General features: G+C 43.6%; 1 protein-coding gene across 1 annotated transcript; it reads left to right on the top strand.

Moving 5' to 3' along the window:
• The first annotated feature begins 2,190 nt into the window (after nt 1–2,190).
• Nucleotides 2,191–23,790, top strand: SLC36A3 (solute carrier family 36 member 3). Its single transcript, XM_045552697.1, has 10 exons — nt 2,191–2,720; nt 6,043–6,133; nt 8,007–8,095; nt 10,789–10,884; nt 12,004–12,088; nt 13,559–13,777; nt 16,080–16,178; nt 16,544–16,710; nt 19,584–19,753; nt 22,882–23,790. Exons 1-10 carry the CDS (start codon nt 2,593–2,595, stop codon nt 23,148–23,150), a joined length of 1,413 nt encoding a protein of 470 aa, XP_045408653.1. The 5' UTR covers nt 2,191–2,592; the 3' UTR covers nt 23,151–23,790.
• Nucleotides 23,791–25,481: the final 1,691 nt, after the last annotated feature.

Raw genomic sequence — 25,481 nt, forward strand, 5'->3', positions numbered from 1 at the left:
TTAAAAGACAAAAAAAGAGTGGAGAGTTCTTAGAACTAAGAGCCCTCCCCATTTTTATCCTTATAGGGTAACTTCCAGGGGTTGCCATGACAATTGTAAACTGTCATGGTGCTGATGGGTGTGATTTTTACTATGTTAATGTATGTTAATGGAGACAAGGTCACCTTGGGACCTGAGCTCCTAGTTTCTGCGCATGCTCCTGGCCTAGAACAGTCCCTAACTTCAAGTTCCTGCTGTTGTGGGTTAAGTTCTAAATGCTCGTTGGTCTCCTCCTTTTTGCCCCCCTCCTCTTTTCCTGTGGTTAATGCTGCCCCCCTGCACCTGTCCCTAACTTCATCTTTTGCATCTTTATTTACTGTCTGCCTCCCTGCGAACCTGCAGACTCCTTGACAACAGGCCCATGGTCTGTCCTGTTTGTTGCTAAGTCTGCAGTGCCTAATACAGAGTAGGCATTCGCTAGCTAAGTATTAAAGCAATGAATAAATGAATAAACGCGATGGGAGAGGGGAAATTATTTTCAACTTGAGAAAAAGTCTTTAGATCACCAGTGGAGAGAGAAATTTCATTTGCTATTCAGAGGAAGAGAGAGGCTCATCTTGTTGATTTATGGCAGTACTAAGAGGTGGGCATGCTTCGGCCTCCCTTAATCTTCGTAAGCAACCCGTGCAGTCCCTCCCAATGAGTCCGCAATCCAAGTTCAGTGCCGGTGCTTGCTCTCCAAAGGCAGCTTCAAGGCGAAACTTTGTTGATACCCGTCCCAACCTTCCTGTTGTTACTCAGGCCAAAAATACTGGAGTCATCCTTAACTCTTTTCTTTCTTCTACACCCATCTCAAAGCCATCAGCACAGCCTCCTGGCTTAGGCTTTTAAAAAAATTCAGAATTCACTCACTTCTCACCATCTCTTTCACCACCGCCCTGGATCAAGCCACTATTGACTGCCACCTGGGACCCTGCAAGAGCCTCTTAGATTATTGTAACAGCCTCCTAATCCTAGTTGATCTCTCTCACTCCCCTTCAGTCTGCTCCCAGCAAAATGGCCCAAGATGTAAGTCATGTCACTTCTCTGCTCAGAACGCTCCAAGATTGCTCATCTTTCTCAAAGTAAAATCCAAAGGCATTGCAGTAGCCTACAAGATCCTGCCCACCCACTCCACCCGCTCCCATTGCCTTTCTAACTGTACATCTGGTGTGACTGTGTAATTTATCACCCAAACCAGGATACTTTTATTTATTTATTTTGTTTTATTTTATTTTTTTAGAGGCAGGTTCTCACTATATTACCCAGGCTAGATTTGAACTCCTGGGTTCAAGCGATTCTCATGCCTGAGCCTCCTGAGTAGCTGGTATTACAAGCATGCACCACCATGCCCAATTTCAGATACTTTTCATAGTGAAAGGAAGCACTCGTAATAATTATGTCAGGGCAACAGGCACAAACCCGGAAGATACTGTGCAAACCAGACACATGTCTACTCCACCCATCTCCTCTCTCCCTTGTGCACTCTGAGCCAGCCATGTGTCCTCGTTACCACTCCTAAAATACCCCAGCCACTCTCCTGTCTCAGGGCCTTTGCACGAATTGTCCCCACTGCTTGAAATTTCTTACCGAAGATGTACACGGGACACGCTCCCTTGCCTTGTTTACCCAAGTGTCACTTTCTCAGTGAGGCCCTCTCTGACCACCTGATCTAAAACTGCAACCCGCCCCTGGCCAGCATGCCCCATTCCCCTTTCCTGCGTTATTCTCTACAGCGCTTATTACACTAACAGATACTTGACACATTTGCTTTGTTTATTGTCAGTCTCCGAGCCCCACAGACTGCTAATAAATTCCATGAGAGCAGAGATTGTCGTCGGTCTTCTACCTTAATGTATTCTCAGTATGGAGAACAGTTCCTAGCATATATTAGGTTCTCCATAAATATCTGTTGAACAAATGACTTTCTTTAAGTTTACCTGTACTCCCAAATAGCTAGCAGCCCATATACCCCTCCTGTGCAGAAATTCTGAGCAAGTGGCATTTGAACTGGGCCCTAGAAGCCATCTTCACCCCCGCGCAGGGAAGGTGGCAGCTGGATTGCTCTGTTGGCCACACCTGCGTGCTGGGGTTCCACAGCAGCTCATTGGCCGGGCAGCCTCCATTGTGAGGTAGCTCTGGTTTCCTCCTTGCCAGAGGCAGACAAGCACCGAGCCTGGACCACATCCAGGCACCAGGACCACCAGTCCAATGGTGCCTTCTTCCTCCCAGTCACATGGTTCACGTTGCCCTACAGCAGCGAGGGCCAAAGTGGGAGAGGCCAAAAGCCCAGGAGAGTTGTGGCAGGTGACGGAGCAATTGCAAGGGGGACTGAGCATCGCTCTGAGATGGGACTCTCCAAAGTGCCACGTTAGCCAGGTGAGGCAGCATCAGCATCAGCTTCTCCAGCCGCCACTGCTTCACTGACTCGCCCGCCTCAGGCTTCAGGCAGGGCCGGGCGCCCTTGGGAATTCGGAGCTCAGCTCTGCAGCCATAGGTTCTCCAAGGAAACACCCACTGGAGGCTCATTCAAGGCCTTAACCCTAGCCTCGCCACCTGGCCACCTCGTTGAAGATGTCATTGCTAGGAAGGGACTACAGCAGTGAGCTGAACTCCTTGGATGACGGGTCCAAGTTGCTCTCGGAGAGCAGCAGCAGCACGACTTCAGAGAACGTCCACCCTGCTGAGGAAGCGGGACTATCGTAAGTGACCGTGGACCCTTCCAGAACTTAGGCCATGCGCTGCTGCTTTTGCAGCTCTGGACTCCTTCTCTCTCCTTGGCACTGTTATCCCACTGAACAGGAGATACATGGACAAAAGATGAAACCTTCAGAGTCTAAGAAGGCCGATCCTTGTGGCTCTGGGTGTTACCTGTGTCCCAGGTTTGCAAAGTACCCCAGCTAGAGCAGCCGTCTCCAACCTGGGCTGCCGGATTCTAGAACAGTTTCCTAACTCAGGCTGGCTTTCCTCTCCTCGCACATCTGCCATTATTCTCTTTTTCTTCCTCTTTTCTCCCTCCTTTCCCCTCCCAGATCCATCCAGAAAACAAAAATCACCTGCCAACCCCATGGCTCTGCCTTTACTGCCTCAAACTCAAATACATGGAACTTTTCTCTAGGACTTGACTGTTAATCAGACTGTTATCTAATCAGATCAGATAACAGCCATGGGTGTAATAGATTGTAAATTACAATCCCCAGTGTTGATAAGGGTACCAGGAAATGTCTTCTCCCGTGTCCTTTGGGGAAGCATTAAGTTGGTAACTTTCTAGATGGCAGTGTTGCAGGTCAAATCCTAAAATGCCATGTATATAAAACATACAAATACTTATTGGGCAAATGCTATCTTTGAAAGTACACACACACACACACACACACACACACACACACACACACACCCCTGACAGCAGTGGCTACTTCTGAAAAAGAGAATTGAGACAGAGAGACAGAGATAGGAGAGAGATTCATATTTATTTCATAAGGTTTTTTGGTTGTTTTTGTTTTGTTTTACCCTTTGAATTTTGTGCTCTGAGTGTTCCTACCTAGTTTAAGTATAATTAAATATAAATAAATATATCCTTTGATCAATAATACCACTTCTAGGAATTTTTCCTAATGAAATAATAGCACAAGTATGCATGATAATTTTTACTGAAGCACTAGTTATAATGTTGAAAATTTAGAAACATTAAGAGAATCATAGACCAGGCACGGTGGCTCACGCCTGTAATCCTAGCACCCTGGGAGGCCGAGGCATGGGATCGCTTGAGGTCAGGAGTTTGAGACTACCCTGAGCAAGAGCAAGACCCCATCTCTACTAAAAATGGAAAAATAAATTAGAGAATGGTTAAAGTATGGTACAAACATGCAGTAGAATACAATATAGCCATTAAAAGTGGTGGAGAAAATCTATAGACATGGAAAATGTGCAGTACATATTATTCATAGGATTCAGCATGTATAGCAGTTCTCCTTGTGTGAAATTTTGTGCATTTATTTAGAAACAAATAGGGATGCCCAGAGGAATATTGATCATACTCCGTGGTTATTTCCAGTTGGTGGGATTTGGGAATTTCCTTTTGTAATAGCAATGTATTATTTTTCAAGGAAAAATATAAAGCTAATTTTTTAAAAAGGCCCGGAGGAGCTGGCCCATGTGTTTATGCTCCAAGGCCCTGACGTGTAATGCTGTTCACTAAGGCTCGATGGCTTCTCCAAAACCTTGTCTCACCTTTCCCATGAGATCTGGTTCAAGTGGGGCAAGGTACTGTCGTAGGAAAGAAGTGAGGGATGAAGGGAAGAAGGACAGGAAGCCGGGAGAGAGAGCACGTCTTTTGAAGAAATTGACAAAAGGGAAAAAATTAGATTTTTTTTTTTTGCTTTGACATATTTTTCAATAATTTCAGTTATTAAGAAATAAAATTTCTTTCTTGGAATTTAAGGGGCAACAGGTAGCTCCCTCACCCCCCATTTAGGTGAATTGACTGACCTAATGAGATGTGGGAAGTCACAGAGGTCCCCAGTGGCCTGCCTGTTCTCTCCACCTGACCTTCTCCCAGGTCGATATTGAAATGCAAAGGCCTTGCACAGCCACCTCCTCAAAGTCCCTAGCTGTGACTCCCTAAAGGTTGAGACATAGACACAAGCACTATCTCTGCTGGACTCACCATGTGACCTTGGGCCATTGGTTTCCACTCTCCTGGCCATCTCCAAACAGTGTAAGCCTGGCAGAAGGGGTTCTCTGTCTCAGCCAGAGACATGGACTGCACCTCCAGTGGCCTCCTCCAGGCACTCTGTTGTTCCGGGTGGAGAGGGCACATCTGTTTGCTTGCTTAAACCAGCCCTTGCTTACCTTTGTTCTTCCATGCCAACTCTGCTTCCTCTTCAAGGAGGCTCTTTCCAACAGGTGAGCACCATGAAGGCCAAATCAAAGATGGTAGCAATGATGATGATGAAGCTCACATCTGTGAAGCACTTCATGATTTCAAGACTCATGATGTCATTTCCTCTTTTGATTCTTACACATTCCTGGGACATAGGCAGGACTAGAATTATTCTCCTTTTTTGGCAGGTGAGGAAACAGGATCTAAGCATACTTTAAGGGGCTTCTCAAAGTAGTAACCAAACACAGTAGATTAATGGCAGAGCTAGAACCTCAGAATCCAGTGCTCCTACCTCTGGATTCAGTGCTCTTGCACTCACTTTTCATGCAAGTTCCTTTTTGATTCTGTTCTCATGGTCCTGTTCCCACTGCCCACTCCCAATCCCCATCAGGATGGGAGCTGCCTGGGCAGGAGCTGTCAGCACAGGAATGAGGACCCCTGGTACCCAGCACTCTGTCGCACATCATAAGTACTCTGTGTGCACATTAGCAATTGCCATAAATTATTACGTTTTATCTAATGCATAGCATGGATATATTACATAGCAATTCATGGATTATATGTGTATATATGTATATATATATATAGCAATGCATATTCACAATGAATATTGGTTGAGTAAATGGATGAAGTGAACTAGAACCAGTAAATATTCCTGTATGTGGTAGAAGGTTATTATGTTTTTTTTCTAGTGTGCGAGTTAATAAATGACCTGATGCCAATAAATACTCTGTAAATTGAGGCAATTATGACTAATTTTTGTCATTGTCTATCTAAATGGTAGACAATGTAGTAAGCGTCTGTAAATAATTGAGTGACTAACCATGAAAGAAATCATCAGATCAATTAACACACCAACTGGTTGTAGGGAGCTATCCAGAATGGTAGCAATTTTAATGAACTTTTTCTTTAGAGCCTAGTGTGTATTAAATATTTGTTGATGCTCCTGAACTCGCACCGGCCCTGGATCCCACGTGCCAGGACAGATCCCTAGGATGGAGAGCTGCCCCCGAGTCTATTTCATCCGGTCTTGTCCCTCTTCCCCACAGGTGCCGCTGGAGCTGCTGGAGTCAGGCTGAGCCCTGGGCCACCCTGCCCTCCCACTAACTTGCCCTCTTGTCTCCCTGCTCTCCCCACCACAGGATGCTGCAAACCTTGATCCACCTGCTGAAATGCAACATTGGCACAGGGCTCCTGGGGCTTCCCCTCGCCATAAAAAATGCTGGCTTGTTGGTAAGATGCATCTGTGGGACAGGAACTAGGCTTACCTATTTGGGGGAGGGGTTAATGAGCCCTGAATACTTTTGTACAATTTATCAGTGGGACTTTGGGGGGATCTTCTGCGATAGGAAATGTGCCTATTGGCATCAAACTGCTGGAGCCAACCTGGGCCTCCCCAGAGTGGGTGGGCCATTGCTCTTAATGACCTACCGTCTCATAGACTCCACTTTGCCACCGTCCTCCCCCTCCTGTTTCAAAGCATTTGCTGGCATGTGAGAAAGTGGCTTGAATATGAGGATAGATGCCTCACTCTCCCTGCATCAACCTGCCCCATCTCTTTTGTCTGTTGACCTCAGCTCCCTTGTTTTTGTCTTGTGAACTTCGCTCCTCTCTAAAGCTTTACTCTTTCCTATGAACATCGATGCTGCCATACCTTGTGTTTTTCTACAACTTGTATCTACCTCACTTGGAATTCCTAAAGTACTTGCAAAGATGGGATATATCTGTTTTTTAATAGACCTAGTGTCCTCAGCTAATTGCAAGCTCTGAGGGTGAACTGTCTGATTTCCCTTTACACCTCCCCACAGTAGCTGCTATAGAGACAGGCACACAGCAAGAAGCAATTAAGGTCTATCAAACTGAGTTGATACCAAATATATAGTTTTCATGTAGTTGCAGTGAATTTTTTTCCTTCTCTCCAGGCCTGGTAAGTGGCCCCATGTCTAAAGAAGGCAGAGCAAGACCCTTGCTTCCTATGACATGACTTCTGATCTTTAGTGGTTCCAACCTGGAGATGGGACTCTCCCCTTTGGAAAACTCTGGGTTCTAGAATTTCTGCAGAAGACATGGCCTTCACCCAAACTCTCTTTGCCAGCGTGGTATTTGCTTTTTAAGACAGCTCCTGTATCCTTTTATTTTTGCTTCCTAAGAGGCATTTGATGATTTTCTTTATCTTCCATTTCCCACTAGAACCTATGACTATGATTTATTTGAAAAATATCTATGGACTACCTACTATGTGCACTCTTAGGCCCTAAGAGTATACAAGTAAACAAGACAAGAAAGTGTCTGCCACATTCTAGTGAAGTCTAGTGGCGCTCTTGATCGCTCATTTGTTTCTTTGTGGTAGGTCACATCTATAAAGACATGAGTGTCCAGAACGAAGGAGGTGAGAGAGACCCTCTTTACTCTATGCCCTTCTGATCACATCTGGAAGAATATGATGAATAATCAGCCCTACTTTTTAAAATGAATATTGACATATTAGATGCACTAGAAGTGATTCTCAACTTGGGATAATTTTGTGCCCCTCCCCAGGACATTTACAATGTCTGGAGACATTTTTGGTTGTCACAACCTAGGGGTGGGGGACACAGACACCTAGTGGGTAGAGGCCCAGAGATACTGCCAAGTATCCTACAGTGCACAGGACAGCTCCTTTCAACAAAGAATCATCTGCCCCCAAGTGCCAATAGCTGCACTGTTGCTAAACTCTGTGCTAGAGGAAGAGAACTAAGTCACAAGAGGAACCTTGGTCTTCAAGCATCTTGGCCAAGATGAAGACTAGGGTGTGTACAAGGAATTTACCATAGAGGGACTCTAAAAGGGTAGACAAGGCAGATAAGAAAATGCATGGGCTGTGTGGGGAGGTAGTGAGCTCTCTGTCACTGGAATTATTCTAGCAGAGGTCAAGCAGCCACTTTACAGTGATTGGCTAAGAAGGGCATTCAAACTACCATCTGGGGGTACCAGGACATTCAGACAGGGTCTCTCATCCACAGACAGCTTTATTATGGTGAGGGGCCGCAGCACTTGGACTGGGAGAGGGCCAGGGTGTGGCAATGGTCAACGTGGCTCACTGTCCCTGTCTGTGCTCTCCCTCCAGGTCGGTCCTGTCAGCATGCTGGCCATTGGGGTCCTCACGGTGCACTGCATGGTCATCCTGCTGAACTGTGCTCACCACCTCAGTCAGAAGTGAGAGTCCCACTTCTCTCTCATCCCAGCACTGGGACCCCCTCCATGAGTGTGTTCAGTTTCTTTTGACCGTTGACCCAAGTAACTTGGCCACTTTTCCAGGCCACCACCCCGCCACTCTGGATTCTATGGAGGTGTTGGAGGGGGTGAGAAAGAATCCCAATTGGAGAATCCCGGTGCAAATCCAGCTCTGCTGCTAACAAGTGGAATGACTTTGTCAAGTCCCTGCACCCCTTTGAGCCTAAATCTCCTTACCTGGGAGCATCAAAGTGACAAAAGATAAAAGTACTCTGTAGGACTGGTGTGGTGGCTCACGCCTGTGATCCTAGCACTCTGACTGGCTGAGCCTCAGGAGTTGGAGACCAGCCTGAGCAAGAGCGAGACCCTGTCTCTACTAAAAATAGAAAAATTAACCAGCGTCATGGTACATCTGTAGTCCCAGCTACTTGGGAGGCTGAGGCGGGAGTATCACTTGAGCCCGGGAGTTTAAGGCCATGATGACACCACTGCACTCTACCAGGGGTGACAGAGCAAGATTCTGTTTTAAAAAAAAAAAAAAACCCCAAAAGTACTATGTAAACTATCACATATATGTATGAGATAGTTACAGAACTCTTCTTTTCCTTTTAATCTCCTCACCCCTTACCTCCCCCAACCCAATACAGACCTGTTGTCAGGGTAATTTGTTCTAAACAAACTGCTTTTGGAAAAATTTAGTAAAAGTAAAAAACGTACTTTGCAATAAAATGAGAAGTTTACAATGACTTCAGTCGTTAACAAAGCACATATAATACTCAAAGTTTTATGTATTTGAAACTTTAATTCAAAAACAACTTTAGAAAGAAAAGACAAATGCAATGAAGACAAAGAATGCTGAGATGCCCAGTGCTCGGCTGCTCCCAAGGCGTGCCAATCCAAGTAGGTCCTTGGAGACGTGAAGAAAGGCCTCGAAAATCAAAATAGGGATAGTAAATGAAACTCTCCATGAAGCCAAATTATCATGATTCCAATAGGTGTATCTGGAGTATGCATCAGTCACATCTAACTTTTGGAGCGCTTTCCAGCTCACAAAACACTTTTAAGAGCATTTTACTCACGCAGCAGTTAAATTTATTGTGCAATGACCCTGTGCCAGGTTATCGTGCCAAGAACTTTGCAATCCTTCTTTAGTCCTTACAGCCACATATGCCTTGATGGTCGGTACTATTTTTAGTCCCATTTTACAGAACTGAGGCTTAAGTGCCTTGCCCAGGGTCACGCAGCTATGAAGTGGCAGAGCTGGTATTCAAAGACCTATCTGACTCCACTCTTAACCATTTTGCAAAGCTTCTCTTCCCTACTGGGATCATTATATCACCACATGGCTGTTCCTGACAGCCCTTCTCTGATTTTTTTCAGATGACTTGTGTTTCATTTTTTTCTAGTGCAGAGATTTCAGAGTGATGCCTAAGAGCCGACTATGGCCTTCAGTTACATTTTAGGTGACTTGCATGTTTTGTTTTGTTTTGCTTTTTAGCCAACATTTAAAAATCTGGAGATTTCACATTTAAAAAAACCAAATCTCTGCCTTCTCCTTGAGAGAGTCTGGCCCCCCGCTGAGCCTTTATTTCTTTAATGTTCTTTAGAAGGCAAGTCCTGATCAACCCCTTTTAGAATAGGGCATGTGCTCTGGTTTGCCACAATCTCCATTACTCCCTACTGTGTGTTATACCCAGCTCCTGTCACCCACCGGGTCACCAATCCTGATCTGATCCCATAGCTTTTGAATTTGCAACCCTTGGACTAATATACTCGCCAGTCCTATGCAAGGTGACCGCATTTGTATCGCACATGCCTGCTGCGATAAGCAGTAATAAAAATGCCACACTCCCGACGCAGCTCCGTATCCATCTCTCACTGTCTCCTCCCCAAAACCCAGACTGCATGTGAAAAAACTGAGGCCCAGAAATCTAGAAAGACTTACTCGCTCAACATCCCCAGCTATCAGAGGGGCATGATGGGATTGAAACCCTGGTATCCTAACAAGTCTGGGGCCCTTTCTCTCTTTCCACTGCTCCCCTCAGTCCAGTAATTAACAACGTGCATTCAGGACCTTGGCAACATGCTGGTTGGTTCCACAGCAAGGCCTGCCCCGCCCTTGGGAAAGGTCACCTAGGAAGAAGGGCCTAGGGAAGAGGGACAGGCTGGAACTTGGGGGTCACATCCTGTAAGGGTGCTGGACAGGAGCCTGCGTATCACCTGTGTACGGGATCTGGTCCAGGGCAGACATCCCAAATGTTCTGACGCCCTCGCCAGTGGGAAGGAAGAAATACAAATGCAGAAAAGATAAAATCACTGGCTTGGCCACACCCACAATGCTCCTTCCCCCCCTTACCTCTCCCAACACGGTCCCCCACCATCGCATCTCCTCTTTCCTGCTTTGCAGACCTAAATCAATGCACAGCTACTATTTAATCAAAAGGAACAAATCCAATGGTATCCACTTAAATACTTGTGCTTAAAAAGATACCTGCAAGAAAAGAACAAAAGGCAAATTCCTGAAAGTTGTTAAAGTATAAAACGTACCATTGTTAGAAAATTAACAGAACCCTCCATGCTAACATACAAATACATAATAATTATTTGCTCTGGGAGTAAATTGTACCTTTAACAAAAATGTTTTAAGTTACACGTTGTTTATCCTTTCCCCCTAGACTGCAAAAGACTTTTGTGAACTATGGAGAGGCCACGATGTACAGCCTTGAGTCCTGCCCAAACACCTGGCTGAAGACACACTCTGTGTGGGGGAGGTAGTAGAGCAATAGCAATAATAATCCTCACCAGCTCTTCCTTTATTTCTAGTTACACGGGTTTGAATGACTATGTTCTGATTGTAAACTGTCAAACACAACATAGAGACTCCTCCCAATAGCCCATCCTAAGAGCTGGCTCACTCTTTATAACCCCTGATGTCTAGTTAGTAAATATTCCTCTAGACATTTTTTCTCTACATGTGTATCAATATATGTATGTGAATAGAAGTGTATAATTTCTTTTATATTGTCTTATACATTACTTGGAATAATTTTGGGAAATTTGCTTTTTCATCTGACAATATAATATGTCCCTAATTTTTTTCCATGTTGGGACATATAGACCTACCTCATTATTTTTTAAGGCTCGCAATGTTCCCTAGTGTGGATGTACACCACAGTTTTATTTGATTATTCCCCTGGTGGTGAACACTGAGGTTGTTACCTTGCTTGATAAAAAGTTAATGGTGTACAAAATGGTTTTCTCTGTCTTAGCTTCTCAGATCATCTCAGCAACCTTGTGAGGTCGTCAGGGTGGGTTTTTATTGTCCTGGAAATAGGAGATGGCCCAAAGGCAGAGACAGTGATAGTGGTGGAGCAGAGACTTGACCAAGAACCGAACACTGAACTCTTTGTCTTCTTTTTGCCAGTCTTCTATCCCTTCATCTCTACCACACACATACTTAATTTGTCAGAGTATTTGTAGCAAACCAAAGACCTCAAATCATTTCCCCTATAAATAACTCAGCATGCAGCTCTAATGGATAAGAATTTAAATGGTTCTGAAAAATAAGTGTGTGTGTGTGTGTGTGTGTGTGTGTGTGTGTGTGTGTGTATGGTTGGATGAACACATACATACAAACATACCTACATAATGCAATTTGGGGCCAAAAATTAACAATTGATATATTTAGTTAAAGATTATATGGTTGTTAATTATACTATTTTTTTTTTACTTTTTCTATAGGCCTTAAAATATTCAAAATAAGAAAAATGTGGGGAAAAATAAAAAATAATATCAACAGAAATAATTGTTTCCAAACATAAACACATTCAAAATAGGTTACTGTAATGTTTGTTTTCACCCTTTGTTTTACCTCTTCTTTTCCTTCCCAGGTACACCGTCAGCTTCTTATTAATCATCACCCAGCTGGGCTTCTGCAGTGTTTATTTTATGTTTATGGCAGATAATTTACAACAGGTAAAGAGGCCTCTCCTGGGCAGAGTGGGAGAAAGGCAGACCTCCAGCTCCTAGGGCTACATCAGCAAAAGTATAGTGTTCAGGTCATGGGAGGAGATAGCTTCATTTCTACTCCTGGATGAGACCACACTTGGAAGTTCTCTCAGTCCCGGGAATCACATTTTTAAAAGATCATTGAGGAGCCAAAGTAATTTCTGAAAATTTTCTAACCAGGGTAGAGAGAGAGAGGCTTACGATCATGACCAATCAGAAATAATCAAGACTTTTTAGCCTGAAAAGCAATGGTGAAATTTACTTTAAGTATCTCAAGGTGGTCATGTAGAAGATGCCTAACTAAATACATAGGCAAGCAACCTGCAACCTTCCCCTCACTGCATTCCCAACAGACATTACAAATCAATCACAGCATTCTTTCTTGGCTTTGTGGAATAGAGGAGCTTACTTGTTTCTATGCACTCAAATAGCCAGAAAGAACTATGACAAGTATAGTAGACAGGATATTCAAGCAGATGGATTTTTTCCAAATTGCAGACCGTTATTTTATTTTTTATCTTTTTACATTGATATATAATAGTTGTATGTATTTAGGGTGATATTTTGATACATGTTATGCAATGCATAATGACCAAATTAAGGTAATTGGGATATCCATCACCTCAAACATTTATCACTTCTTTATGTTGGAAACATCCAAATCTTCTTTTCTAGCTATTTTGAAATATACAATAAATTATTGTTAACTACAGCTGCCCTACTGTGCTTCCAAACACAAGAACTTATTCCTTCTATCTAACTGTATTTTTCTACCCATTAACCAACCTCTCTTGGATAAAGAAAACGTGGTATATATGTGCAACGTAATATTGTGCAGCAATTCTTTTCTTTCAAAAAGAATGAAATCTTGTCATTTGCAGCAATGTGGATGGAACTGAAGGACATTACATTAAGTGAAATAAGTCAGGAACAGAAAGACAGATATTGCATGTTCTCACATGTGAAAGCTAAAAAAAAATGATCTCATGGAGGTAGTGAGTAGAATTAAATAGATAGATTTTGTTCAGTATGTAGAGATTTCCAACTTTTAGGACTATTTAAAGTTAAAGAGGATATTATTGTGTAATAAATTCCCTTTCTCTGAAAAACTGGTGGGGAAAAAGAGGTTGGGCTGGATGACAAAGGGACCCTTCAGCCTTGGGACTTTATGATTCTAAGGGTTTCTTGTTGTTACAATCATGGACATTACAGTTAGGGTTGCCAAATTTGGCAAATAAAAGTAGGTGACACCCAGTTAAATTTGAATTTCAGATAAGTAGTGAATAATATTTTTTTTTTACTATATGTCTTATGCAATATTGGGGACATACTGATACTAAGAAGTTATGTCAATCATCTAAAATTCAAATTCAATTGGCATCCTGTGTTTTATCTGGCCACCCTAAGTATGCTACCTTTCATTATGCTGCATGTCAGATGGTGGAAGAAGCCCATGTGACCTCCAACACCTGCCGACCCAGGAAGAACCTGGTGCTGACTCCCATCCTGGACATCCGTTTCTACATGGTGACAATCCTGCCCTTCCTGGTCCTATTGGTATTCATCCAGAACCTCAAGGTGCTGTCTGTCTTCTCGACATTGGCCAACATCACCACCCTGGGGAGCATGGCTCTCATCTTTGAGTATATAATACAGGTCTGTGCCTGAAACCACAGCAGAAGGGGATCAGAGTCCTGGGTCTTGGAGACACCAGGGGAGGGTTATTAGCAGGATGGGCAGGTGAGGGTGAAGAAGGGAATCCCCTGCTCTGAGTAGCCCCTGCCAATATGACATCTAGGAACACTTCTGCCCCAGAAGCTATTAAAGTTAATCATCACCCATCATCAACATCCTCCCCCTCATCATTGTCATCACATTGGGTAGCAATGAGTCATTCAGCCAACAGTCACTGAATACCTTCTGTGAGCCAGGCGTTGTGCAAGGGGCTGGGGACCCTGTGGTAAGGAAAAACAGAGTGTCTGCCCTCGTGGAGGTTGCATTCACTTGGGGAGATAAACATTGCTCACATAACCAACAAAAATTGTGAAAGTGGCAGGTGGACGAGGAAAACATGGATGATAGAGGAATTTTATTTATTTGATGCCAAGTTCTTCATGCTTATTGACTCATCCACTCTTTACAATAATACCATTTTGGAAGTGAAGTCAGCCCTCTGTGTCTGTGGGTTCCACATCTGTGGATTCAACCAACTTTGGATAGAAAATACCAAAAAAAAAATAATAATACAAATTTAAAAAAATACAGTATAGCAACCGTTTGCATAGCCTTTGCATTGGTATTAGGTATTATAGGTAGTCTAGAGATGATTTCAAGTGTATAGGAGGGTGTGCATAGGTTACATGCAAACACTATACCATTTCATATCAGGGACTTGAGCATCCGCAGATTTTGGTATCCGAGGGAGGTCCTGGAACCAGTCCCCTATGGCTACCAAGGAACCCATGGTACTATCTTTATACTCAGTGTATAGATAAGGAAATTGATAAACAGAGTAACTTTTTCACTAATTTCAGTCAGTTTCCCTCCCAAGCCCATGCTATACTCTCATCATAGACCATGAAATTCCACCATTATAGTTTCATTTCTTTGAGTCTGAAAGTCTTTGGAGTTGTGTTAGTTTCTTATTGCTGCTGTAACCAATCTCCACAAATGTCGTGGCTTGTAATAGCACAAACTTATTTTACAGTTCTAGAGGTCTCACTGGGCTGAAATCAAGGTGTTGGCCGGGCCACATCCTTTCTGGAGGCGTTAGGGGAGACTCTGTTTTCTTGTCTTCTCTGGCTTCCAGAGGCTGCCCGCATACCTCGGCGTGGGGGTCCTTCCATGTTCACAGACAGCAACGTCAGGCTGAGCCCTCTCGTGCTGCTGTGCCTCTGATCCTCCTGCCAATGCCCCCTTCCACTCTGCAGGACCCTGTCCCTCCCAGACAGTCCAGGATGACCTCTTTATTTTAGGGTCAGCCGATTAGCAAACTTAATTCAATCTGAAAACTTACTTCTCCCTTGCCATGTAACACAACACATTCACAGGTGCTGGTGGTTAGGGTGTGAACATCTCTGGGAGCCACTAGTCTACCCACCACCGAAGTCTATTGAAATAAACATCCCCCTCCATCCACCATAGCTGCTGTACCAGCTGGTGGACTGCACAGCCCTAGGAGAGTGATGGGAAGGAGATGTTAGAGGACTGGGAGACGGGACACCTGAATCCTTGTCTGGGCTGTGCCACTAACTTGCAGCCTGGCCTTGGGTAACTCCCTTCTCCCCCCTATGTCCCACTTTCTCCACATAGGAAGATGGGAGGGCCCCCAGCAGCCAAACTCAACTGTCCATCCACTGATAAATGGATGAAGAGAATTTGAGATATATGTTTTATATATACACACACAATGGAATATTAGTCAGCCTTAAAAAAAAGAAGTCTCTGGCACATGCTACCCCATCGACAAACCTTAAAGACATTAAGCCAAGTGAAATAAGCCAGAAACAAAAAGATAACTATTGTATGATTCCAGTTACATGAGGTACCTAGAATAGTCAAGTTCATAGAGACAGTAGAATCTAAGGAGTTACCAGGAGGCTGGGTAGTGGGGTATTAATATTTCATAGATACAAAGTTTCAGTTTAGGATGATGACAACAGTTCTGGAGACAGATAACGGTGACGGGTACGTAACAAAGTGAATGTACCTAATGCTGCTGAACTGTACGCTTTAAAATGGTTAAAGTGGCGAGTTGTATGTTGTGTATATTTTGCCACAATAATAGTAAATAAATAAGTAACCATTTCTTTAAAACTGAGAAGGCCGACTGAGCTCTGGATATCTTAATGGGTGCTCCTGACGCTGATTTTCCTCTGTTGAGGTCAGGTCTGGCCCAGCTTTCCACCAGGCAAAGATTTGGGATCAAAGCCAACGCCCGTGTCCTACTGTGTTTCAGGGGATTCCGTATCCCAGAGACCTACCTCTGATGGCAAACTGGAAGACCTTCTTGCTGTTCTTCGGCACAGCCATCTTCACGTTTGAAGGCGTCGGTATGGTAAGACCGATGGGGTCTGAGTGAACAGTCCCTAGTGCTCTGTAGAGTGGCCGATTCGGGCTCCAGATTTCAAATAAATAGTATCTATGAAAAGTGCAGAAGATGATCCCCTCCTGGCGGAGGGAAAGTCAGAGCCCACATGCAGGGTGCTGCTGCTCCACGCCCCACGCTAAGCCGTGAAGAGCGAGTGAGAATTCACTAGTGAGCCCAGGTGGAGCTGGGTGTTCCTGGAAACAGCCAACTGGAGAGAAAATGAAAGACGTCCACCTAGAGAAGGACGTCTGTGCTTGTGGGGGGACCCAGCTCCTTCACAAGAGGCCACATCTCTTTCCACCTTGTCTCCCCCAAACTCTTTTCACCCCCAGGTTCTGCCTCTCAAAAACCAGATGAAGTACCCACAACAGTTCTCTTCTGTTCTGTACTTGGGGATGTCCCTTGTCATCAGCCTCTATATCTGCCTGGGGACACTGGGCTATATGAAGTTTGGATCGGATACCCAGGCCAGCATCACCCTCAACTTGCCCAACTGCTGGTACGTCCCTGCCGTCCTGGGGGTGGGGCAAGGCATGGGGCCTGAGCCTGAGCAGCAGAGTGGGGCATTCCCTCGGGTTATTGTTACCAATAAATATTTACTGTTAGTATTAGCACTCATCATAATAACAGATAAGTTGGATAATCCAGGCACTGTGCATTACCTCATTTAATTCTTGCAATAGCCCTATGAATTAGCATTATTATTATCAACTCCAGTTAACAAATAAGTTGGTATTTGGAGAGGCTGCAAGTAATTTCCCAGCTCACATTGTTTGTAAGAAGCTGAAACTTGAATCCAATCTGTCTGACTTTAAAGTGCCAAGGCCCTAAAAACAGAAATGATCTGGGAATATTTTAGAAACAGAAACAGCAACAACAAAAATTGTAACTACGAAGTAAGGATTGGAGTCCCGCAGATGGACTGCTACTCAGCTTCCAATTCCAGAAATGCACCTGGGCTGTCATTGCTGTGCCCCCACTGGAACTTGGTCTGGAATCCTTGTATTCAATCATTCATTCATCCAGGAAACAGTGCATTCACCACGTGTTAGTTACTGTCATTGTTATGGTGATATTGGGTACATAGTGACTAAGCAATCAGTATAGCCCAGAGTTTAAGAGCGAAGGTTCTAAAACTAACTAATGGGATTTGCACCCTGGTTCTTATGTGACCTTGAGCAAGCTATCTAGTGGTGTAGGCCTCATGTCCATCCTCGTCAGTATGATGAGGATAATACTAATGCCCATTTCTATGAGTCAGGACAGACGAGGTTACACTCCAGTAATCGATAACTCCAAACTCCAGTGGCTGAACATGCAAATGCTTAATCCTGTGCTCATGCTACACGCCCATTATAGGGTGGCGGGGGTGAAGCTGCACACCGTCCCCACTCCAGGGCCAGCCACTCTCTAAAGAGCTGCCGGCTGCCAGGGCAGCGAGCACAGTGAGTCATGCCCTTTCCCACGAAGCTGGTAAAGCCTCCTTGGAAGGGACATACATCTCCCCTGTTCACACTTCATCGGGCAAAGCAAGTCACATGGCCACACCTCACTCCGAGGGGGCAGGGAAGTGCAATGCCACCACCACATGCTTAGAAGTATTTGGTGGACAGCACAAATGACTGCCACGCTACCTCATGAAGTGACTGTGAGGATTAATTGGTTTAACTGACAGAAAATGCTTGGGAAAGTGCCCGTCACATAGTAAGCACTCACTGTTAGCTATCATCACTGTTCCGTGTCCCCGCAGCCTTCGTCCTTCTGAGGTGAGTAGGATGATAAGGCATTCATTTCCCACAAAGCCAGAGCTGTAGAATGAGAAAAATGTCACCAGCCCCACCCACGTCACTGTATTGGGCTAACGACTAGATGAGATCATAAACGTGGCATTCCTTGGAAGTTGTACTTTTACACCAGTAAGATATCATCCAAATATGTTGTTCTTATTCTGGGCAATCTGTGGTGCCTCTGGCAACCTGGGGCAGGGCACTCTCCTTCTTGGGACCTCAGCTAGAAAATAAGGGCTTTAAACTCCATCAGGACTTCACATCTCTTGGTGTGAACCTGGCTGGTCATCATCTTCAGGGGAGCCTTAAACAAATATCTCTTCCCAGTAAGAAAAAGGCCAACAACCCAACAAGAAATGCGCCAAGAGCATGAGCAAACAGTTCACAGGCAAATAAAAAAGTGGATGGCCAGATGGCCAGATAGAAAGATGCTTGAAAATATAATAGAAATGCCAGTTTAAAAAATTCAATGGCAAATACCAGCATGCCCTCGCACGCTGTTTGGCAAGGATGTGGGGAAGCAGGTCTTTCATATACTAGAACAGCAAGTAGCTATCGAAATTTAAAATCACATAGACTTGTACCAGCGTTTTTACTTCTGAGGTTGTATATCATAGGTGCATAGATATATGTACAAAGGGTATTCTTTGCAGCATTGTTTACTTGGAACAAAGACTAGGCATAATCTAAATATTCATTAATTGGTGCTCAATTAAAAATGTTACAGTATATCTATGCCATTGGAATACCAAGCAGCTATTAAATAGAAGAGCCAGATCTGTGTGTACTGATAGGGAACAATCTTCAAGAAATATTAGATGAAGGAAAAAAAAGGAGTTCAACAGTGTATAGGGGAATGATGCAATGCATGTGTATACACATGTACATGTGTGTATTCAGGGGTGTGTGCATGTGCACATGTGTGTGTTCCTGCATTCTGTGTAAGCTTGTACTTACACAAATTATTTCTGGAAGGGCCACAGGAAAGCTCTGAGTGATTGCCTATGGAAAGGGGAGCTGGAGACTAGAAATTAAGGGGGGAAGGATGCTTTTCACTGCATGACTTTTGTACTGCAAATTTTACTCTATGCAGATTTTACCTTTTTAAAATATTGAAAGAAAAGAAAGCCATAGATTGGGCCACAGGTGTACTGACTCAGAATCTCCAGGAATGTGTACTTTTAATAAGCTTCCCAGGTAGCCCTGGTGGCTAGTCTGGCCTGAGTCATTGGACACTAGCCAATTCTATAACTCAATGACAAGTACAGGTTGAGTATTCCTTATCTGAAATGCTTGGGACCAGAAGTGTTTCAGATTTGAGATTGTTAAGGATTTTGGAATCTTTGCATTATATTTACTGATTCACACCCCTAATTTGAAAATCTGAAATCTGAAATGCTCCAGTGAGTATCTTCTTTGTATGTCATGTCAGTGCTGAAAAAGTTTAAGATTTTGGAGCATTTCTGGTTTTGGCTTTTCAGATTAGGGATACTCTACCTGTACCAGCTTCTGAGCAATGAGCGAATCCTGAATGGCTCTTCTGGGGACCCACATGCCATTTCACATCCTGACCATCTGTCTGCAGGTTGTACCAGTCTGTCAAGCTGATGTACTCCATTGGCATCTTCTTCACCTATGCCCTCCAGTTCCACGTCCCGGCCGAGATCATCATCCCATTCGCCATCTCCCAGGTGTCAGAGAACTGGACACTGTTTGTAGACCTGTCTGTCCGCACAGGCTTGGTCTGTCTGACCTGTGAGTAGGATAAAAGGGCACTCTTTGCCCAAAGCTATGACAGGGAATCACACTGGTGCCCATCCACCATCAGGGGCTCAGCCACTAGGCTTTTTTGTGACGTAGGGCCAGATACTTCAAATCCCTGGATCTTGATTTTTTCCATCTGAAGTGGGACTTAACAGAACTACCACATAGTAATGTTACAGTAATCTCTACTGACTACACATAGAAAGTATACACTGGCTGGTTTATGGGACAAAGAAATATCATTGATTTAATCACCCTTCTATATGCCTCCTATGTGGCAAGCACTGTACTGACATTATCTAATCATCTAATACTCATGACTGCCTAGCAATGTAATATTACCAATTGAGAGAACTGTGACCCCAAGAAATTAAGTAACATGCCCAAGTCATACATGCTAAGTGGCAGAGCTGGGATTTGAACATGGGTTGTGTAGCACCAAAGCCTATGTTTTCCACTGTGCCATGTTCCTTCCTATTGCTAGTTCTGAACAAGTACCCTATTACAAAGTAGCATTTAACTCTAGGGAAAAACCCCAAGGGGATGATTTGCTGACAGCTTGGAGGTCATTTTGGGGGTGCACTGGGGTACACTCTTTTCTCCTCCTTTCCTCCCTCCCTGCCTTTCTTCGTGCTCCCTGCCATTCATTCATTCACTCATCCGTGGATGCCATTGTAGGGGTTTGGGACACATCATGAACAGGACTGGGAAATTCTTTCTTTGGAGCATGTCCAGACACAGAGAATCAGAAAAGGTGCCACATGAGGAAAAGAACTAGAGATGCTTTGCTTGGAGAAGCAAAGGCTCGGGGGATTTCTATATTTATACTTGAACACCTGTGGGGTTATTGCACAGGGGAGAGAGCAAATTTAGTGTTAAAGCCTCCAGGATCAGAGTTTAAAGTTGAGGGAATAAAATCTCTGTACAGGGTCAGGAGAAATCTTGTAACTCTTGGAGCTATCCAGCAGAAGAACATGCTATCAGATAATAAGCTTTAAATAGCTGGAGTTCTGGAGCAGAAGCAGCACGCCTGCTTGGTTTGGGGTGTTAGAGTTCTTAGTCTGTACTAAGACAGCAGAAACCTGCAAATAGATTGAGATCATTCCTAGTAGGAAGGGTGTAAGTTGAAGACAAATATGGAGTAGCCACTCAGGATCTGAGAAAACTTGGCTAGAGACAGCTGATCTCCTAATGACAAGTCATACTCCTGTTATGTGCTGAATAACCACTTCCTCCTCCTTTATTCATCCGTCAATTCTGTCCCCTTTTATTCATTCAATAATCATTTGTTAAGCACCTACTATATGCCTGACATTGTACTAGGCACTAGGGATACAAATGAATAATGAAGAAGACATAGCTCCTGCCCTCACAGGGCTTGCAGTTGAGTGCCAAATATATGCAAAGAAATCATTACAGCAAATTGTGATGCAGGTTAAGCTGGAATATGATGATGCACCTCATGTGATGGTTAAAATCGTAAATAGAAGACACCCTCTACACATAAGGAGGTCCCGTAATGCAGCCTGGGCCAGGTCAGGGGAGTCCTCTCCAGTGAACCTAAAGATAAGCAGGAGACAGATGGATGAAGAACGTGCACGTGAAGGGAGCAGGCTGTGCACAGACCCAAGGCACGGACTTGCCTATGGCCCCTTCAGAGAACTAAAAACAGTGGACTGTGATGAGAGAGGAGGTCAGAGCTTTTGGCAGAGCCCAAGTCCCAAGGGGTCCTGTGCCAAGGAGTTTGGGCAGTGGGGAGCAACGGAAGAGCTCTGAGCAGTGGGTTGGCATGACGAGCACTGAGCCTCTTAGAGCACTCCTCCAGTCCACCTGGCATAGAGTTTCCCTTGAATATATCTTCTCTGTCCCCTCGGGGTGAGCTCTCCTGGAGGACAGATGCTGGTTTTTCTCTGTAAGCAGCTTATTAAACATCTGATGAAGGAGAGCTGTGGACAGGGACCATCCCATCAGAGGGGCAATGGACTCCCAACCGTAACAGTTTATGAGTCTCTCTCATTCTCTGACTGTATATGTCAGAGCAATTTCAGAAAGAAGTGATGTTTTCTTAAAGATCCAGTGAGCTTGTATGGATGCTCTCCAGAACAACAAGCTTTCTCTACTTTGTTCATAGAAAGATCAGATGATTGAAATATTTAAGGTGATGAATATCCCAAGTACAGTGAGATTTACAAATTATATGTATACATTAAATTATCACATATACCCCAAAACTATGTAGATCTATTATGCATCAACAAAAAAAGTGTTTAAAAAACATAGAGTTAAGTTGTGATAGGAGAGCTGGGAAGAAAGCATGTGTTTGTATAGAATTAAATCATGTAAATTGCATATTTACTCATTCATACATTATTGAAATTGGACTCCTTTGGAAAATCTGACACTAAATGTTCATCCTATGTGAGACAGATGGAAATTTAAGAGTGTTTCTAGAAGAGCAGGGACGCGAGATGGGAAGCCTAGTGCTTTCTTTGGGTTTTATGTCCTGCTTAACTATCAAGGTCCTTTTAAGAATAGATAAATAAGTAATTGATATTTGAATAGCAACAGAGGCATCTCCTGTTTTTTATTCATCCTTGCTTCTAACAGAGGTTCTACTTTGTAGATAGTACAAAAATTGATTCAGCATCTAGATAAGAGTCACACACTTATTGGGCACGTACAGTGTGCCAAGTTCTTCGCTGTACATGACAGGCAGCATAGCAGAGTGGAAAGGACATTAGATCGAGCATCCCAGTGGATTCTCATTTCAGCTCTATGTGAACTTGAGCAAGTCCTGTTTCCTCTAGAGCTTGAAATTTCCCCGTATCTGCAGTGAGGAGGTTACAACAGGTAAGTGGTAGAGGAGCCCTTTCAATAAAGACTGTATGTGAAAAATCCAATATGCAAAATATAGAAAGAGAGCATCTGTGTTGGTGGTTAAAACGGAGGTGGGAGTTCAGCGCTGCATTGGTGAACTGCCCGAGCCTGCTCGAGACTGTTCAAGCAATATCTCAGGCATCTGTGGAATTCTAGGGCTCCAAAACAATGGTTTGTTTCTGAGCTCCCTTTTTGCAGGGACATTCACATCCACTAATTCTAAATTTCTCCTCTTGTCGCAGGTGTCTCAGCCATCCTCATCCCCCGCCTCGACCTGGTCATCTCCCTCGTGGGCTCCGTGAGCAGCAGCGCCCTGGCCCTCATCATCCCGCCCCTCCTGGAGATCATCACCTTTTATTCTGAGGACATGAGCTGTGTCACCATTGCCAAGGACATCATGATCAGCATCCTGGGCCTTTTGGGGTGTATATTCGGGACATACCAAGCCCTCTATGATTTGACCAAGCCCATCAACCCTTCCGTGGCCAACTCCACAGGTGTCTATGCATAACTCTATTTTTATTCTTATGGCTCTCCCTTCCTCCCACCCCCAATTTGACTTCCGTGTGGATGTTATATACCTTCAGCAAACCCTCACATCTCTACATTCACTAGTGGCGTCTTTTTATCTTTCCAAGAGGAGCATAGGTAACATAAGTTAGTACTGAGGCCTCTCAGGCTATGCCTTTTTTGGTTTTGTTTTTCTTTTCTTTTTTGTACCTCTGAACCAAATCACATTCAACCATCCATATTATCAGCCTCATTTAGTGGAAAAGGGAAGTCATTCACCCCTACATCCCTGGAAACAGAGACCAAGCAGAAATGCAAAAGAAATTGTTTTCTCTGTACTGCAGTAGCTGCCCTTAAAGCATCAGATTTAGAAAAGTGTATATTACAGGAAGAGAGTTTCCTATTTAGATATTCTAAGTGAAAGAATCACGGGCAGTACGAAACCAGAACTTAGCAGTAATTTTGTCCAACTGCTGCCTCTGCCACTGATTTCCGGTGGAACCTTGGGCAAATTCCTCCCCCTCTCTCAGTCTTAGCTTCTTTGTCTGTAAGTGAAGGGTTGAGCTAATTGATTATTAAGGGCTCTGTCAACTCTGACATTCTGAAAGTGAAAAAAAGAAGTTAACTTATTTTCCAACCACGAAGACTAACCATGCTAGTGTTGGTAAGGATGTGGAGTAACTGAAACTCCATGTGCTGCTACTGCGAATGGCAAATGGTGCCACCATTTGTAGTTTCTTTAAAAGTTAGGCATATACCTACCATATGATCCAACTATTCCACTTCAAGATATTTAACTGAAGAAAGAAAATATATACCCATAAAAAGACTTGTACACAAATGTTCATGGTAACTTTATTTGTAATAGCAAAAAAATGGGAAACAAAGTAAATGTCTATCAGCAGGTGAATGGATAAACTGTGATATAGCTGTACAATGAAATACTACTCAGCAATGAACAGAAACAAACTGTTAATGCACACAATAAAATGGATAAATCTCAAAATAACTATGCCGAGTGACAGAATCCAGACAAAAAACAGTACAAACTGTATGGTTATGTATGTATATAAATCCAGAAAATGCAAACTAATCTGTAGTAACAGATCAGTGCTTGCTTGAGGGTGAGAGGGAAGTGTTACAAAGAGACATGAGGAAACTTTTGGAAACGATGGTTAATGTTTACTATCTTGATTGTGGAGATGGATTAACAGGAGGGTACATATGTCCAAACTTACCAAATTGGACCCTTGAAATATGTGTAGTTTATTATATATCAATTATACCTGAATAAAGCTGTTAAAAATAAAACATGGGCCAGGCATGATGGCTCACGCCTGTAATGCTAGCACTTTGGGAGGCTGAGGCGGGAAGATTGCTTGAGGCCAGGAGTTTGAGACCAGCCTGAGCAAGAGCAAGATCCCGTCTCTACAGACCCCATCTCTACAAAAAATAAAAAAGTTAGCCGGGCATGGTGGTGCATGCTTGTAGTCCCAGCTAATCGGGTGACTGAGGCAGGAGGATCACTCAAGCCCAGGAGTTTGAGGTTGCAGTGAGCTATGATGATGCTGCTGTACTCCAGCCTAGGTGACAGAGTGAGACTCTGTCTCAGAAAAAAAATGTGAAGCATGATTCAATTTTCATTTTTTTCCTTTTTTTAGTAGAGACAGGTTCTCAGTCTTGTTGAGGCTGATCTCAAACTCCTGACCCCAAGTGATCCTCCCACCTCGGCCTCCCAGAGTGCTAGGATTATAGGCATGAGCCACCATGTCTGGCCTCAATTTTCATTTTTTTTTAAATTAATCACATGCATATAGTCAACTAATTTTGAAGAATACACAGAACATAAAATGTCATAAGAATTTTCTCCAAGTGGGTTGAATTATGAGTGAAATGTTATGCTTTTTTTGCTTGCCTATGTTGTTGCATTTTTTAAAATAATATGTTGATTTTATAACTAAATAAACTTCATTTGAGGGGGAAATTATTAATGGTTTGTAATGGAAATACACTTTTTATAAACTTTTTATTGCGAACTCTAACACCTATGAAAGCATGTAAAGCATTAATCTACAGTATGATGAATATTTATAAAGAACATCACCTTCTATTAGATTATTGATACTGTGGCTTGAATAACAGGAATTGGCTGGAGTTAGCAGAGTCCCCTCCTCTAACATATCACTCATTTACCAATGGTCAGATGTCAAACAACAGCCTCACAGAGAAGTGAGGTCCTTGTGGTGTCATGAAGGAGAGGTGGAGAGGAACATCCTTTCACTAGATAGGAAGCTATAAGCCAATAACAAAGTCTCTGCTCTTTTGGGACCCA

Source organism: Lemur catta, chromosome 5 (genome assembly GCF_020740605.2).
Source record: "Lemur catta isolate mLemCat1 chromosome 5, mLemCat1.pri, whole genome shotgun sequence".
In the NCBI taxonomy this organism is placed as follows: Eukaryota; Metazoa; Chordata; class Mammalia; order Primates; family Lemuridae; genus Lemur; species Lemur catta.

Coding starts and splice junctions, on each gene's coding strand:
- SLC36A3 (XM_045552697.1), top strand. CDS start 2,593: ATGTCATTGCTAGGAAGGGACTACAGCAGTGAGCTGAACTCCTTGGAT. Junction 8,096..10,788: donor GCTCACCACCTCAGTCAGAA/GTGAGAGTCCCA, acceptor CTTTCCCCCTAG/ACTGCAAAAGACTTTTGTGA. Junction 19,754..22,881: donor AGGCTTGGTCTGTCTGACCT/GTGAGTAGGATA, acceptor CTCTTGTCGCAG/GTGTCTCAGCCATCCTCATC.